This window comes from Paralichthys olivaceus, chromosome 21, assembly GCF_024713975.1.
Source record: "Paralichthys olivaceus isolate ysfri-2021 chromosome 21, ASM2471397v2, whole genome shotgun sequence".
Lineage (NCBI taxonomy): Eukaryota > Metazoa > Chordata > Actinopteri > Pleuronectiformes > Paralichthyidae > Paralichthys > Paralichthys olivaceus.
The window spans coordinates 7,625,921-7,643,248 of NC_091113.1; the positions used below are offsets into that span (position 1 = coordinate 7,625,921).

A 17,328-nucleotide genomic window follows, 5' to 3' on the forward strand; every position below is an offset into this window, starting at 1 on the left:
CTACAACCGAAAAAGAGATGTAAAGGGAAAAGACAGACAGTGCTTTGTAAACAACAAGAGACACTAACCTCGACTTCCTGTGGCAATGACAAGCAGCAGCGGGGGAGGAAGAAAGGGAGAGCCATTGTTAGAGGTGAAGAAAAAACTGTTTTCATTCCATTCAGCATGCAATCAGTGGGTAGGTTTATTACAGTTATGGCAGCAGTGAAACTGTCAGCCCTTAATGCTCACTGATTGCAAATACATGCCTTAGTCTCGCTCCTCTCGTGGGACAACATAAGACATTCACAGAGGATTATGAGCGCCTATTAACCGAGGATGATCAGCTGCCACTTCTGCGAGCTGGCAGGGGTCCCGATCACTGAGGACTCATTCTCTGGCTCTGTTTAAAGCGAGTATGAAACGCCAGCCTCCCACCAGCTCAGAAGTTTGTGGATGAGCCACGACATGCAGCATCTGCCTCAGGGGCGAAAGAACAGAAGAGAATCGGTGGGAATCTTTAAAGTCGGCGGGCGGATGTGATTTTGATGTTTTTTTATAGATACAGCAGCAGACATATAGAGCACATTCACTAAGCGCAGCGTTGACAACACAGACAGATATAGCTTCGGTAAAATACAACCTTGGGTTAACAGGGGAGTGACTACTTTCCTTTCATTCCATTTCACCGTCTTGGCTTAGGTCCAAGGGCATTACACATCAATACCCACCACAGCCACTCCCCGTGTGCACCATCATTCAGCACTCCGGTGTGTTTGAAAGAAATATAGCACTGCATGGTTTATTTCAGCAACTCAACCCAGTAAATAAACCTAATTCTTACACACACACACACACACACACAGCCTTACCTGTCTACTTAACAGTGCAGTGACAGCAGCTTAATATATCACTATGAACAATTTACAGGCCACACAAGGACAAGTCAAAAAGCCAGCGGATGGCTTTAAAAGGCTGAGGCAAGCTGAGCCACCGCAGTTCTCCAGATTTCAACCTCAGAGGAAAATGTTTCTGAGAGGGAAATATATTTCTTCGTAGCAGTGAAAACATCTAGGTGCTACATACACACGAGGGGCAGCATCAGTGTTTGTTATCTTTGGAAAAATCTTCCCAAACGGCTGGATGTCAGCGATGACTGATGCGAGAAGGAGAAAAATAAACTTTAAACATGTCGTATGAAATGTTAACACCCCACTGCTGAGTTAAATTACTTTTTCTCCTCTGATCTGCATCTTTTCATGGCATTTTAAAGGTTATGGCCTTAACACAGAACTCTCGGGGTGACGCCGCAGTGCACAGGGAGTAGGGATAATTGTTAAAGCCCTTAAATCAAGAGCAGAATCTGTGTTTGCAAAATCTTGGGTACAAAAAATGTCAAAAAATTCTCCGCAAAACATCCTACCTCATCATCAAAGACTCAAAGATGGCATGTCACACGTCAGATTACTTTTTACTTATTTAATTGTTGCTTGCATTGCTTCGTGAAATACCCAGCTCACACCCAAGGGAGCCCTACAGCGTGTCCCAAAGGCTGGAGTGCTTATCTTCTCCCAGCAGCAGGGTGACAGCAAGGACACCAGGCGGAGGCTGCAGTTAGTCCTTCACCAAGGTTGAGAACTAATGCTGTCCCACTGAATCCCAGCCAGGCTTCACAGCAAGCCCAGACACGAGGGTGGTAAGGGAGGAGGGGAAAAGATCAGGGAGCGAGGGGGGTATGCTATTCATGGTGGAGGTCCCCAGAGTTATGTGATTCATATCACACACCACCTCTTCTGCCATTTGTCAACAAGGCTGTAACGCAGCCGGTGTAAAACAGAGCCGGGAGTCTAATGGAGCTTGACTATCCAGATGCTGCGACTGCTCCTCCCGGACCAGCTCGCCGGTATTAGGCAGACAGCATTTGGCCACAAGCCTGACTGCGCTCCTCTGAGTTAACGTCTATCTCACCTCGACTGAACCCTGTCTGCTGGCGACATGAATACCCCTGATAACCATGAACCACCGAACCCCAACGTCACGCATCTTCCTGAGTGACACAAAAATGTTCATACACATCCCTGCTCTGCACGACAACCACAGGGACGAGTCAATCTTTTGACTTGTATGCAACTTAACAGCAAGTTCATTTCATAGCAAGGAAGTAGGTGTGTGTATAGTTTCTGTTTATGAGCTAACATTAATGGCTAGTACTGTTCGGATACATAAACTGTATATAAAGATCGACAACATGACTGCCCCCAAAAAGTGAAGCCAAAGTGCCTTGATCGACCCCTGGTGGCTGGCTGCAGTAAAGGTTATAAATCCTGCCTCCTTCATGTTAGCTGATCGGGCATTGACCAAATAAAAAAGTCAAAATACATGTCAAATATATTTTTCTCAAAGATTTGCACCAATTTCAAAAATTGTATCATGGATATTTTGGCTTCCTTTCTGAATAGTGGGAGGAAGTGGAGACACCTCGTCCATTACGATTGGACCGCAGAAATAAATGTGAAAAACAGATTTGATATGCATCTATACTAAGATGGCTAAGATTAGAAAGAGCTTGTGTTTAGGGGAAATAAAAAAATAAATGTGTTTACAAGTGCAGACGAAAAAAAGAGGATTTGCCGGAAGGTGTTGGAAGGTGTCTGTGGAAGTGTCAGAAACTCCCTCCAGAGAGCAACAAAGCAAAGCTAACAGGCCGAGGAAATCATGGAGTTTTATTTTGACAGACAACCAACCACTAAACCACTGTCCATGTTTGGAGACATCTCACTGAACCATCGCGTCTCCTCTGAAGTGCAGCGCTCACATCTCACGTCTTATTAAACACCATGGACAATGTTTTTCTGCTGAAATTAAGAACATGAACACGCATCACAATCAACATTGATTAAATATCTTAAAATATATGCGTCACATTTCTATGGAAGTGTATCCTAGTAATATATATATATATATATTATCAGTAATAGTAGCTACTGTGTAATTTGTATGTGAAAAGCTAGTGTTGGGCCAGTTGTAATGTATGCTCATGTTTCCCCACCGCTCAAGTGTTAGAGGTCAGATGAGATGCCCTGTATCCTTGGAGCGTCTGATGCGGAATACAAACTATGCAGTGATCTGGAGTGGATTCAAAATAGAAAATAAAAAAATCAGGAAGAAACGTTGGAGAAAAGCTTGTATGCTCTTGGGTGTTCAAATCCAGAGGTGTTGGAGAGCAACGCCACCTCAATGAAGAAAATGCTCACGGTGTAAAATAAATGTCACCGTTAGATTCCGCATCTCCTCGCCCTGCTGCAAAGATCCGTCACGCCCACGCCGCCCTCTCGCTCCATCACTGCAGCTCATCTGCCCCTGTAACGTGACAGGGTCAGATACAGTCTACTGCCTGCAGAAGGACACTTACATCCCCGACACACACGCTGATATACACACAAACGTCACCTCCACACACACTATCACCTCATCTACAGCTGAGAGGATGATGAGCTCCTCTCGGACCACAGGACAGTACATATCCTGGTCTAATTCAGATGTATCACATTCTGTTGTTGAGTGATTCCTTAGATGTGCACAATGTATCTGAAAACGCAAAACACCAGGGGGGCGCCACAAGATTAGGGATAGTACCAGGACCTGACTGTGATTATCAGTTCTGTTGTCAGTACTGAGAAATTCCTATTTATTAATGCTACATAACAATATCTTGCACATTTCATCTCAATTACTCGATTTCTGAAGAAGACGTTGATCTACGATGCATTTCGAGAACTCTCTCTCGGTCTAAAATCTCACCTGAGGCTCCAACATGGCACTAGTTTCTCTACTGTCAGGTCATAGCTCAACTGTAAAATTTAAAGTGTAAAAACAACAAAGAAAAGAATAAAAGAAAATGACTGGGTGTATTCCCCAAATGTCAACCTCATTCCTTTTTATGTCTGCAGATTTAAGTGACATTTGGTGGAATATCAATTCAGGCCACCAGACAAACAAGTATTGTAATTAGTTTTTTTGACGTGCATCCAGATCTGATGGCAGCAGCATGTGGCACTTTATGACAATTTGATGTTTGTAGAAACTGTTCCGTGTAGAAGCTAATTTTTTTTCTATTTTTTTAGATTAATCCATCCAGCTGCGTACATTTCTACTTAACAGATTTTCTGTCTTTTCATTTTGTGCTAAAGATTGTTTTTCATTAGTCCTCCTGCATGACAGATTTCACCCAATCCTTTCCAAACTCCTTCCATCAAACGACTGGATGATAAAACATTACAAGCACTTTTTCACAAATTGGCTTTCAAACTTTTATGGCCTAGATAAACTTAATAAAAATACTATTATATATGTGTGAGGACATAAGGAATTAACATTTCTTAACATTACTTACTTTTTCTAAACAAATCGTTTTATGGAAAGACAGGGTTTGGTATCAGGTTTTCTTTTGGGTGGTTTGTACACAGACAAATTTCAAATGAGCCCGTAAAATGTGAGAGCATTTGGCTTTTTGGTGATACGGCAGTAATCCTGATTTCTCCTCAGATAGGATCTATTTCTTTGAAAAATTCTGGCTCCTCATCAGCATGTTTATCCCTCCTGGATTCTATCTCTTTTTTTATTCAGATGCAGATATTCTGACAGATTAATAAACAGTGCCAACAGCAATCAAGTGATCGAAACGCCTTCAAAAACATTGAACTCACACAGACACACTCATTTCAAGAGCTGCAGTTCAGAGCCTCTGCTTTTCATGAAATCCCTCTGAGTCGAGGCTAGAGCTGGGTGCTTCATCCTCCGCACTCGTCCTTATTGATATGCTGAAGACGATATTTGCAGTAAAGACCCAACTTAAACAGCGGGATATGAGTTAGAGATTAAATGATGATCTGGACATTTTGCATTTCCTCCAGTCGTCATTTAATCAGCCTCATGAAGTCGTTTACTCAGGCAGTGACTGGATAAACACAGGGTGATGGATGGACCGGTGATCCGGGTCATGTCTGTAATGAATGGAGACCTGCATGTGAGAGGATCTCCTCAGATGATTGCTCCGCTCTGGGGCTGGGGCCCTGTCATCCTATCAGATCACCGAGGTGTATCTGCCGATCTTCCTGGGAGGACTTGTCAGCTCACCGTTCCCCCGGCCATCATTTGCACAGTAATGCGCTTTGCTTGATTAATGTAGCAGAATTAGCGGCGTCTCCCTACTTTAAAATCGCTGCAAAAGGGCACGCAGGCGGAGGCGGCCGTGAATCTGCATTCCACCCTCTGTCTCCCTGTAGTTACCAGGGAGCAGCGGGAGTGCATCTCACCGTTGCCGGGTCATTATGGCGCCCCAGTACAGCATGCTGAGGCCTGAGTGGTGGAGGTAATGTCTCGCTCTGTTCGTACCCCGCTGCCTTTGAAAACGACAGAGAAATGGGATACACTAATGGCGCAGACCCACCACAGATTGAAGCACTTAGAAAAGCATTAGAGTGTTCCAAAATGACACTGTCTTTTGTCCCGAAGCCGCCGGGTTTAGAGCGACAAATACATTAAATATTCACTTAAACATGAGGCAGAAAAGCACACAGAATCAATTAAGACAATCAGATCTGCTCTAATATACATGTATCCTTCTATATACTAACTCCTCAGGCTCCTGTACACCTGTGTGAGGACACAATTCCTCAGTTTACTCTTACTGAACCATGAAAGCTCTTTTCTTTTTCTACACCACATTTGCTCTGACAGATACTAACGTGATCTATAGTTGTATTAAAGGGTGTTTGAGGTGATTACACACCATATATACATATATACAGTATATAAATATATATATTTGTGCATGGGAATTTTCATCACACTCCAGAGATAAAATAAGAAACCAACAGAGAAAAATGGGGGTGTCTCCGTTGCAACAAAACACCAGAGCATTATGGGATTAAGTCGCAGCCCAGCAACACAGAGCTGGATCAAATTGATCATCTGAGCTGGAGTGCTCGGGGGCCTGCAGGCGAAGGACGCATGTTGTTTCACAAGGTAAGACGCCTGCCTGCAATGCAGCACGGCACACGGAGCACAATCTGCAGCCATCTCTGCACACTGAAGGGCACGTCTCTCTTCCCAAGCAGCGAAGTAGCCAACTGTCGAGTGTGCACCCATCTGAAACACTTGCACTGCACTGAAATTCAGGAATAACCAGACAGACTTCATTTGCTAATGAATGCAAATGATTTAACTAACCTGCAATGACATTTATTAAAAATCAAAATATATAAAAGAGTCCCCCCCACCCCAAATATGAAAGAGGAGTCTGAAAACATTAAGACTCTCTGATAAAAGGCTTTTTTCTTTTAGAGCCGCTGCCATGTGCACATTAGGCTACATTTCAGGAAGTTGCATCACTGAAATGAACCTTTTCCATCATCTCAGGAGCTCTTCAGCTGTGGTCTGTGAATCCCTGATGAAGTTGCACATGAAACAGTGGCCAGGCTCAGTTCGCCTGCATGGGACAGACTCCACAGTTGAATCATGGCATTGCATGCTCTGAGGGATGCAGTAATTGGAGAGGAGGAGGACAGAGCGGACACAGAAAAATGGATTCCGTTGGACCCCGCTGCTGAGCCAAGCAGAACTGTGGAACGCCGGAGTCTGTGCAGCATGTTACGCCACCCCCCCCAACCCATTTGCAAAACAAAGAAGCAGAAAGAGAGGAGGCGAGCCTTCAGGTTGAGCTCCACACAGATGCCCCAGGGAGATCGCAGCTTATGCCGGCCTCCTTTACTCTGCTGAGCCATGCTGCTTCTGGCTTCTGCATACAATATTAGAAGAAAAAAAAACATAAGATTAACACAAGCTGAAGGAGTCAGCTCCACAAGATCAAAAATATTGATGCCAGTTTTCTATTTTCAATTTATAGTAGCTATACTCATCAATAGTGATCTGCATAAACTTATCAGCATTCATAAATAGAAGAAAAAGCTTAATTTGTTGTTGGTGTACTCATCTAAACCAAAAAACCTAAATCAATACTGAATGTGTTATAGAGGCTAAGAAAATATATTCAGCTCCAACAGATTCTTTATCCCTGAAGAATAAAACAAACGTTAGCTAAAATACGAGTTATCTTCGCCAACTGATTATTTCAGAGTCGGGATCCAGGAATTATCAGGACTTTGACATATTTTAAGGACCAGATTCAGTTCTGTCTCTGTTCATGAATTGTTATTTAATCTAAAGAAAAGCCAAACCAACGGGTAAAGCATCTTGTATTTTGCTTTGTTGTATCTTGTATTATAACTTGATTTGTTGCAGCCATGTTTTGATGTCTTGCTTGGTAGAAATACATTTCTATTTTATTAAAACTTTTCTTATTGACTATTCATATTTATTCATACAAGGTTAAGTTAACAACAGTCGTGGAGGTGAGAGACTAACACTGTCCTCACTTTAAAAAAAGAGTCTGTATGGTTTCTTTTAGCTTACAACATTTTTCAGTGAACATTTACACAACATGCTCAGCTGCGTTCACCTCATCCACGTGGCTAGCTAGCAAAGTAGGACAATGACTGTCTCGATTAGATCTACAAAACACTGATTGTCCATCCTTACACAGACTAAATATGAGGATGATGACATAAGTGGTCCCCTAAACCTCAGCTTCATCCCTAATTGCTTCTTTGTAGACTCAAAAAGCACAAGATGGCAGCGTTCGTATCCGGGATATTTTGGCTTTGGAGGAAGTGGAGATGGGTCTATTAGTTGTACCCTGCTCTTTGCAGAAATTACTAGTTTAAGTATATTTGTGATCTTTTTTTAAGGATCAATGTTTTCAGCAGACATTATGAGTGAGAAAGTTTTAAGAGGCAGACCAGTGTATTGATGCTTTTGGTCTTTTTACTGCATTTTGTTGTGAGTAAGAAAATACATAATAACACATTTTCCTCTGGCCAGAAATCATATTTTATCGTATAAAAATGCTGTGAAAATCATTGTGTGTTCAGCAAACCTCCCAAAAACAATATCATTTTACAGCTGTCTCATCTCTGCTGTGATTATTCTGTTGTGTTTTTAGCCATTTGAGAATTTTTTAACTCCTGTTGTTCAAATTAATTAGGCTCCGATGACAAGTCCATTGAAGCTACTGAGCTTTTTTAACTGTCAGGCACACGAGTTCAGAGACCGGCAGCATGGTTAAGAGAAGATAATGATGATAACCATCCCATTTGAAATGCCGCAGGGATCAGAACGAGACAGCTCACAGGGGTAGCTAAGTTAAATATGCTAGCTGGCTGATTACATTTAATTCCCCCCGTCTGCCATGGCAATGAGAACAAATTGGGTTGTTGTGGCTGCTGATAATGCTAATCTCCGGCAATGGCAGCGGGATATTACAGTAAAACAGAGAGCCACATTGAGATGTCACATTATGGCTTTAGGAAGGACTACATCATGCAGAAATGAGATTCTGTCGGGTTCTTTCAACTGAGAAAAAAGCTATTAGTGCTTTAGCTGTGTGCCCTATCCCTGCTATTTGATTTGCTTGATTAAGGTCATTTCAATATGACTTTGCAGTGCGTATCCATTATCCTGCCAACTCGGCAAATTAAGGGTCTCTGTCTCTCTCCCACACACACAAACAAATACATCCCCCTCGTGCCACACGTACTAAACACAGCGTATACACACGCAGGACTTCCAAGCAAATGCCCTTGACTCCGAACTCTCGCTCTGACTGTTGATATGGAGACGAGGCTCAGCTCTCCCGGCTCCTCCACGTGAAGCTCTGGGACACTCTGACCAAACACAAACAGGCGCCCATCTTGTCCGACGTTAATATCAAGGCAACAGAAAACAGTCAGAGGCTGATTCTCTCCAGGCAAAAGCGTGTCCTCTAAGTTTCTGCAGCTTCCTGATTATACAGCACTTGCTCCGCTGTTAGACCAGTGAGCGATTCATGGCCTAAAGCGAAGAACCTGTGCTTTGTTACGCCTATTGTTGCTGAACATAAACGATCTGAGTGTGTTTGCTCAGACCATGAGTTTAGAGCTGCTTGGTCCTGTAACATTAACAGTGGCCCCAAATGCGCGTCTATCAAAAAATATAAAAACACCCAAGGCAGACCTGAATATATTCAGGGCAGTGCTTTTCTGCAGCCTCAATATATCTCCACCAGGCTTTCACTGTGTATGCACAGCTAGGTTTAATAATTTCCACTCAAATATCAGGTCCCACGACTGCACTTGTTCTGGGGAAAGATTTCAGCGGGTGTCTGTTGTGTCTGTGAGCGATAACAATAAAGGTCATCGCAGATAAACAGATAAGGGCGTTATTGTTGTCGAGTAGCAGATGAATTTCCCACTGTCAGTAAATACGGATGGATTTCTTATTGTCAAGATCCTCTCGTTTGTGATGATATACAGTAAACTAGATTGTATTTTACCAACCTGAGCGTTTGTCGATTTTAGTGAATATAAATCTCACCAGCAATGAGAAGAAGCATCAATTATCTCTTACATGCAGAGACTTTTCAGACAGGAACCTGCTCCCAACCCACAACAAATGCACCACATTGCACAAGGAGCTTTTCTAAGTGAGATACATTTCAGAAAATATCACAAATATAAACAGGATTGGTTGCATTACTATGACTATTCTACTTTGTTGTTGTCCTTTCAGCAGATTGGTTATTCCACCACTTTATGCCACTGAAAACTTGGACAAACGTTCATGGTTTCCTGAGGAAGAAGCCCCCTAACTTAATATGGTCCCCTCATTTTACTGCTATTTTGTTTTTTTGTTCTTGAAATGTTTCGTCAAATATTAAATCGACTAGCATAACATTCGATACAGATATTCATTTGGTGTCCTAATTAAAATGTTGACAATACCTGCAAAAAAATTACATTACCATCACCCTCAGCTCATTACCTAATGCCAATGAGCATGCTGGGCCTTGGCACCCCACTGATTTCCATTCTAATTATATTTGTGGACCACACTGGCTGAAGTTAAAGGGGATCCTTCAAGCAATCTTTCTAAAAGAATCCATAATCGACTCATTGTCAGCCAGATATGGTTTTTGATACATAGTTGTTGAAAAGCTTAATCATTGACTGAGTCTTGGTGCCGTCATGCCAGCAATGAATGAAAGCAGACACACAAGCAGAGTGGCAGCATTTATCGCTCTGCCTGCAGCCAGGCATAGAGGAGCTTCACCAGTACAGAGACAACTCTCAGGCAGATGCCACTATAAATAATGCATGAAGAAAAGAGCCAGAAGAAGAACCTTGGAACGGCTAATTATTCAGCTCGACATTTCAGCAACTCACAACGCTGTTGGTGCGTGTTAATACACTGATGTTGTAGGTGCACCCAGGCTCCATTATGAAACACGTTGATCTGCATGTACTGTCCCATCACAACAAGAAGCTTCCTCGTGTTCAGCCAGGGAGGAAGGAGGAGAGATATTTTGTATATTTGGCTTGAAAGACCTTTCCTACTGTTCAAGGCAGCAGTTGAGTTTTTCTCTCTGTGCTTCCTTTTTTTTTGGGCAAAGCATAAATTGCTTTCTGGCTTTTCCACAGGAGGAACAACGCAAAATAGCCTCTCAATTCAATTAAGAGCTGTGTTGGGAAGCTACTATGATTCCCTTTCTTCTCCGGTCCAAAAAAATGCAACAAATCCCCTGAAACATTCACCTCCATATAAGACAAAGTGTATGTGGTAATGACAAGATGCAGGAAAATGTGTCTTTCCATCACTTTGGTCTCATTAGTGTGCAATGAGCAGATCTCCACAGATAGTTGATTTAATAGGTTTCACACAACAGAGGAAATATAGATAACTAATAGCACATTAAACTGTTATGGTTTTTCTCGTCTTAACTTTCAACCCCCGCACTTCCATTTACTTCTCATTGGAAATAGTTCTCATTTTCATATTTTCTACAATTGCATACCGTCCTCTAACTTTCTTATTTTTCATATCCGTATTTACGCTGGCTGTTAGTACTGCAGCTTAAATCCTGTGGGAGGCTAATAAATGGCTTAGGTTGATGACAGGAACAGGAATGCCACAGCTGGCAGTGTGACTTTGAACAAGGTAAAGGAGCTCAGTGTCACTTGGGATGCAAGAGCAGAACGTGAACCCAGGTCTTGTGTTTATTAAAGAGCTCTCTCAGAGGAGAGAAGCCGATGTAGCAACAGTGACTTGGTCATCGCCGTCATCTCGCTCATGAATCCGATTCGTGTTTGGATAAACCAACAGGTTGTTTATTAGAGCTGCGCTAGATCGTAAGACTTGTTGCTGTCGTTTGTAGATCGAAAGTCTTATCATATAAGATAAACTTTTTTAAATTGTCACCTTCAACTAACATGCTCATGGATTGTTAAATTAAATCTCAATCAGACATTATCATACAGCACCTTTGTCAGATTGCTTAGTTTTGTTAGCTGCTGAGCCAGTGACCTTTCAATTAGCCTCTGCTGTACTTTGTGTTAGCGTTAATTAGAAAACGTCTTTATGTGAACACGCTGAACTAAGATGAACATGGTAAATGCCTGGCAAGCCATATCATGTTCCCACTGTAAGTGTAAGTGTTTTTAGGTATACGCATGGCTGTCACAGAGTCAGCTGCTAAAATGGCTAAAAGTTATCTTTATGCCGTTGTATCTGTTTTATTGTAGATTTAACTGATGATGAATTCTTTAGATTAACTAATCGTATAATTAGGTTTAAGAAATGTCAGAAAATACTGAACAATGTGTCTCACAAACACTGAAAATGAGAAATCCATGAAAAACAATGAGCTTGAAAGATGATTGATATGATGACTATGATTGGTAATTAAAAATAATAGCTTGCTTTTTCTTCACTCGATTGACTGATCAATTCATTGACTAATCGTTGGCACTTTAAATTTTAAAACTCCTTGTTGGGCTTTGGAAACCTGACTTTTGCAATTGTTAAAATTTAGAGTTTATTATTTAAAAATCATCAATAAAGACGATGAAAATAATCATTAGTTGCAGCCCGGAAGCATTTACACATAAATGATTTTCTTCTACTCTATTTCTTCAGACCTTCCCTCATGAATATTAAGGATGTAGATTTAAACACACTGAGAGGCTTGGGTAACATCACAGAACCACTCATTGTTGTGTACTCATTGCATTTATTATCGTTTTATATCACATAAAAGTCACAGGCACCAAAAACGCTAATGGTCACTGGTGTTTTTACCTCATTCTCTGCTAATCTTAACAACCAGAGGAGCCGAGAAGCTATTTACCTGAAAGAGACGTAGCAATTTTCCCTCATTAAAAATCGAGCTGGCAGTGGAGCAGGTGCAAACCTTACACAGCCTCTCTGTGGTTGGCTGAAAGGCTGCACAGCTCCTTAATGAGTTCCCTCTTTGCTCAGAGAGAGATGGGGGAATCTGGCCGTGAATGAACAGCACAGTATTGTTCACATGAGCGGTGGCCTGAGCCCCCACTGAGGAGATCCACCTGAACACACCAGAATTCAAAGTGGAAGAAAATCGAGGAAAAATACATCAAATGGCGTCAAAAGCTCTTCAACTGACGAGCAGATTCCGGAAGATGCAATCTGCTGATTAAAGCTCATTTACGAATTCTGTTTGGGAGACTCTACATCGGGAGATTTGATGTTTTGACATTTGCAGTATTGCTTGAACATTGATGCCAGTCACAATGGAGCTTGTATAACACCCTGTAACGTGCTGCGGCTTATCCAGACTTCCTGCCTCTGAAGCTGCTGCTCTTATTGTTCTTCCTTTCAACATTTCCTCATTATTTCTCCATGCAGGATAATCATATGTACGCTGGTCAAATTGAAACACCAGCCAGATCAATCACACTGCAGTCGCTGTGTTTATGCAGCCAACATGGGGATTTCCCCCCCCCCTTGCTTCTGCTTTGCTGATTTCCCACCACCTGTTTGCCAGTAAACAAATACAACCATGTCACATTTCAGACGGCGTATCTCGCCACCCTGTATACAGCAGATTATAGTCCTATCTGAGCAGAACCATCAGCCAACTGTCTGTCTTCCTCCAGAATCTCGTCTCCCCGTGTAGTGCGGATCCACATTCGCCTTGAGATTTTGATGAGATTCACGCAGCGAAGCGGAGCTAAAGAAACATTTCCCCTGCACATAAAACTCCAATCAAAGCCATTTTGAGTGACAACGAATCAAATCTACACAAGTGACAAACACTCACAACCACCTTGTGTGATCTTCCTTTAAACCAGAGGAAAACAGTGAAATAGAAAAGCATCATGAAAGAAACAAGGAAGAGCACATCTAAATGCTTCGCCTTTTTTGGCGGTGAATTGATAACATACATAGCTCAAGCTGAAAAACAAGTGCTGGTTAGCTCTAATCGCAAAACTTCGAGAGGACACAAGTTGTCCTCACGTTTCTTTCTTTAGAACGCTAAATCGTATTTTCTGCTTCCAGTTTCAATGCTAAGTTGAGTTAATCATTTGCTAGTGCTAGAGCTGTAGCTATAGCGCTTTTTTAGCTATATATTTAAACAAATAAACTTATTTCCCAGGGTTAGGGTTGTCAGATAATTGATTGCTAAGAATTTTATTGAATAAAAAGCTGTGATCAGCTTTCTCAATGCAGAGGAAGCAAGTGCGACAAAGCTAAAACATCATCTCACGAATATCTTTTTAATTTTTCCCTTTCCTTTATATCAGGAAGCGTGAAAAGATCATTTCTTTTCATGAAATGGGATTTGATCATTTGTTTTCTTATATTTTCTCCATCTGGTTTGTGCTCCATGCAGTTCTGTCTCTGTAACAACTTCACTCTAATTATGTATTTACTTGTATATTTAATCTGAATACCAATGTTCAACCATGGGGGTCTGGATGAAACACACACACACACACACACACACACACACAGTGGTTATAAACAGTATCCACCCCCAGCTGTGACTTTTTCATCTTGTTATGGTTTCATGAATCTGAGACGAAGCAGATTAATAAAACTTTAATGAAACTGATCAACAGATTTGTTTTCGCTTTGACATTTAGGAGACTTTCTCTAATGATCAGTTGCAGGGAAAAAAACCTAATTAATCCACTGCGGCTTAAAGTTGTAAAACAAGAAAAAGTCAGACAGTAGAGGTGAATGAATGATACAGCACTGATCAATTAGACGATATGAAAAAGAAATGATCTGAAACTGAATCACTGATTAAAGGATTGATTAAGCAATTCATTAAGAAAACACTATAATGTTTGTTTGGGGGCTTTTTTCTCTGTTTTATATTATTTGCTTGCTGAATATTTGTTTTTAAATCTAAAAATGGTATTTGATTTGTCTGTTATTCGATGTTTTACAGATTACATGTTAAATTAAAAATCTATTCTCTATAATGAAAGTAAGTGTTTGTTGCAGCACTATAGATGTGAGCCTCTAGAATCAACAGCACCTTTAAACCAGTGATGACAGCTCTTACACCCCCATGCTGTATCATTAATTATCTTTTTTGCTCAATCACATAATGTGGTCAAGTTGTGCTCCAAACTATGCACGTGTCATAGTTTAATTATATATGCTGCTAAGAGACATCTAAGAGGCAACTCAGTATCTGGAAATCTCAAACATATCCTCACAGAACAGTGGGGGTCAACTTTCAGCTGATGCAAAACTTATCAAAAACCCAGAAAAAATTCTAACTTGCATGACAGCACAAATTTGCAATCCAGTTCCAAATGCTCTGATTGGTCTTTCTGTGCCCCTGCAGGTCCAGGAATGTCAGACTCCTTCCTGCAAGCCACCACGCGTGGTCACGGGTAATTCTCTCCAGCTACTGTTTGGCCAACACTGATAAGACATATCTGTCTGAGTTGATATTTCTCAGCCATGAGATCAAACAACCATCTGCTTGTCAAAGTAGAGGCTTGGATCTGAGCTGTGCTTATCAACACCTCCTCTGATATGTCTAGCATACAGATTCATTCACGCCACGTCTCCTGTTAGAACCGGGAGGAGCTGTGATCGCTGTGGCAAACCCAGCGTCAAAAACCCTCTGACCCCTTAACCATGATTGCCATCTCCCCATCACCCACACATCTCAGTATCAGGATTACATCAGGATACAGTTCAAACGTGGAGAAAACATGTATAATAACACAGATTTTGCAATTGAGGATGCACCAACCTGATATGCAAGATTGAAGCAGACCTGTTAACCCAAACCACTTTGTAATACAGTACTTTAATCAAATGTCATATAAAATTTAGTGTTTCGAAAGTGATTTTTACTTTTAAGTACCGTTCCCTGGTCAGACATCATCTTAAAGAAACCTGATTCCAGTGAGGTGCCTGCAGTGAGGTATGCAGGATTTAAATATGGGGAATTTAGTCAGAATCAGGAAATGTCAGATGGGCTATTGAGGCACCACAATGTGTATTGTTGAATAAAAAGATTCAGTGTGATTTTATTTTGATTGTCCTAAGTGTAAATGTGTCTGTAGCTGCAGTTGAATACATAAAAATACATACAAATATATATTCATATTTATATGAGGCCAGTACAATGTACATTTCTGCTTTATGGCTGTATTGGATTTAAAAGGTTTCGCTTTAACATTGATTTATCAGTGGATTAACCAACTGGAATCACCACTTCACAGTTGTATCCCTCCACCAACCAGCTATATTACAGGGTCACACTCTCCCCTTCTGTTCCTCAGGTAACGGCCAGAAATAATGATGTCACAGAGAAGCCGACCTTTGACCTTTTGGGTATAAAATGTTATCACTTCATCATTTCATCCTCGTAGATTATCGTAATTAGAGCATCAATTCTTGAGCTCTGGCCCAAGACATGTCACAGTGACCTTGACCTTTGACCATTAAAATTGAATCCTGTCATCCTCGAGTTCAAGTGAACGTTGGTGGCGAATTTTATACGGTTCCCTGCAGACGTTCCTGCACAACAATGAAAACCAAAAAAATTAAAAAATTATTATCATTATGCCCGTGGCCACAGCTGTTGTGCCTATGCATAAAAACAGACAATTTTACGACTGGTTATTTTATATATAAATGTTGATAGATATTATCAATAGCACAGACTATAACCTGGATCAGTGCACAGACTGCTTAAAATGTCTTCTCTCAGTTTTACCATATAGATTTAAACAGTATTTCAACTAACATCTGTTTTCACATCATTTTTTTAATCATCAGCTGAGAAAATGCTTTTTATAATTTACAGATACGTCTTGAAATTGTTTGTTGTCTCATAAATCGAATGTATGCTATTTAAAAGCAGCAAAAGCTGGCACACTTGCAAAGCTTCTGCATTTTTGCTTGCAAAAGTGTTGCAGATTCATTTTCAGGTTAGTATAGGAGATTTATACAGTCTGTAATTTAGAAAATGAATTCATCAACCCCCTATAATCCTCCTGGCTTGACTGAACAGAACGAATGAAACTGAAATGGGTCTGGACATCAGCTCCACTTAAAAGAATAAGAACTGTTTGCTCCCTTATAGAGCTGATATAAGAGATTTATAGAGCATGCACATCCCTTGCTGTGTGGCTTTTCAGTCTGAAAGCTCTGGAAGCCTCCTGACTGTGAAACCCTGCATTTCATGTGCAGATCAATGGGTATTGATCAGTGAATACAGACACTGTTCGGAACATCACAGTTACCCAGGGGGAGCCTGGAAATGGCTTTTGGAGACTTGGGCTAATGTCATAGATAGAGTTGCATTTATATTCACTAAAAATATATATGTGAATTCACTCTCCTACAGGAAGGACCATAGATAATGGGGGTTCATTAAAGATAAGAAAATATATAGTGAAATGCAGGCAAGTCATTTCAAGGGTTGTCTTGAATTATCCTACAAGATAAATGTGATTTCATTAAGGCGCTTGCACCCTCGCCCACATGCACGCGCATTTACTCGTCCCCGCTTCCTCTCCTGTGTTATGTTTCCATTTAAAAAAAAGTATTGATATCATGTGCAAACTGATGATAACGAGTGCGTGTGCGCGTCAGAGCGACACTTCGGCTGTGCGCAAAAACGCAGCGTCTCCGAACAGCCGCACTCATGAGCCGGGATGAGGCGATGAAAACAGGACCACGCTCGTTAGAACGACACTTAAAACACACCACTCACGTCTCTGAAGCGGTTCCAGTGCTTGAGCTTGCGGCTGTACTGGGAGATGGTTGACAGCCATTGCTCGTCTTCCATGAAATTCCCGGCTTTCCCCGCGTCTTTCGCACTTTTCACGTCCACCTGGAGCGACAAGCCCACCAGCAGGGACAGGCAAGCGACGAGCCGCACAGCGACCATGGTGCTCG

The 17,328-nt window shown here is 41.4% G+C and overlaps 1 protein-coding gene across 2 annotated transcripts in view; it reads right to left on the bottom strand.

The window, feature by feature from the left end:
• The window catches only part of LOC109626633 (SPARC (osteonectin), cwcv and kazal like domains proteoglycan 2), a 35,101-nt gene extending 17,779 nt beyond the window's left edge, over window positions 1-17,322 (bottom strand). The window contains exon 1 of one of the 2 annotated variants that reach the window (XM_069517988.1): window positions 17,144-17,322. In XM_069517988.1, the coding sequence (XP_069374089.1) occupies window positions 17,144-17,320 (177 nt within the window). In that variant the 5' untranslated portion in view covers window positions 17,321-17,322. Of the gene's footprint in view, window positions 1-68; window positions 75-17,143 lie in introns of those variants that run through there. The other variant, XM_069517989.1, reaches the window with a different exon arrangement.
• Between the last annotated feature and the right edge of the window lie 6 nt (window positions 17,323-17,328).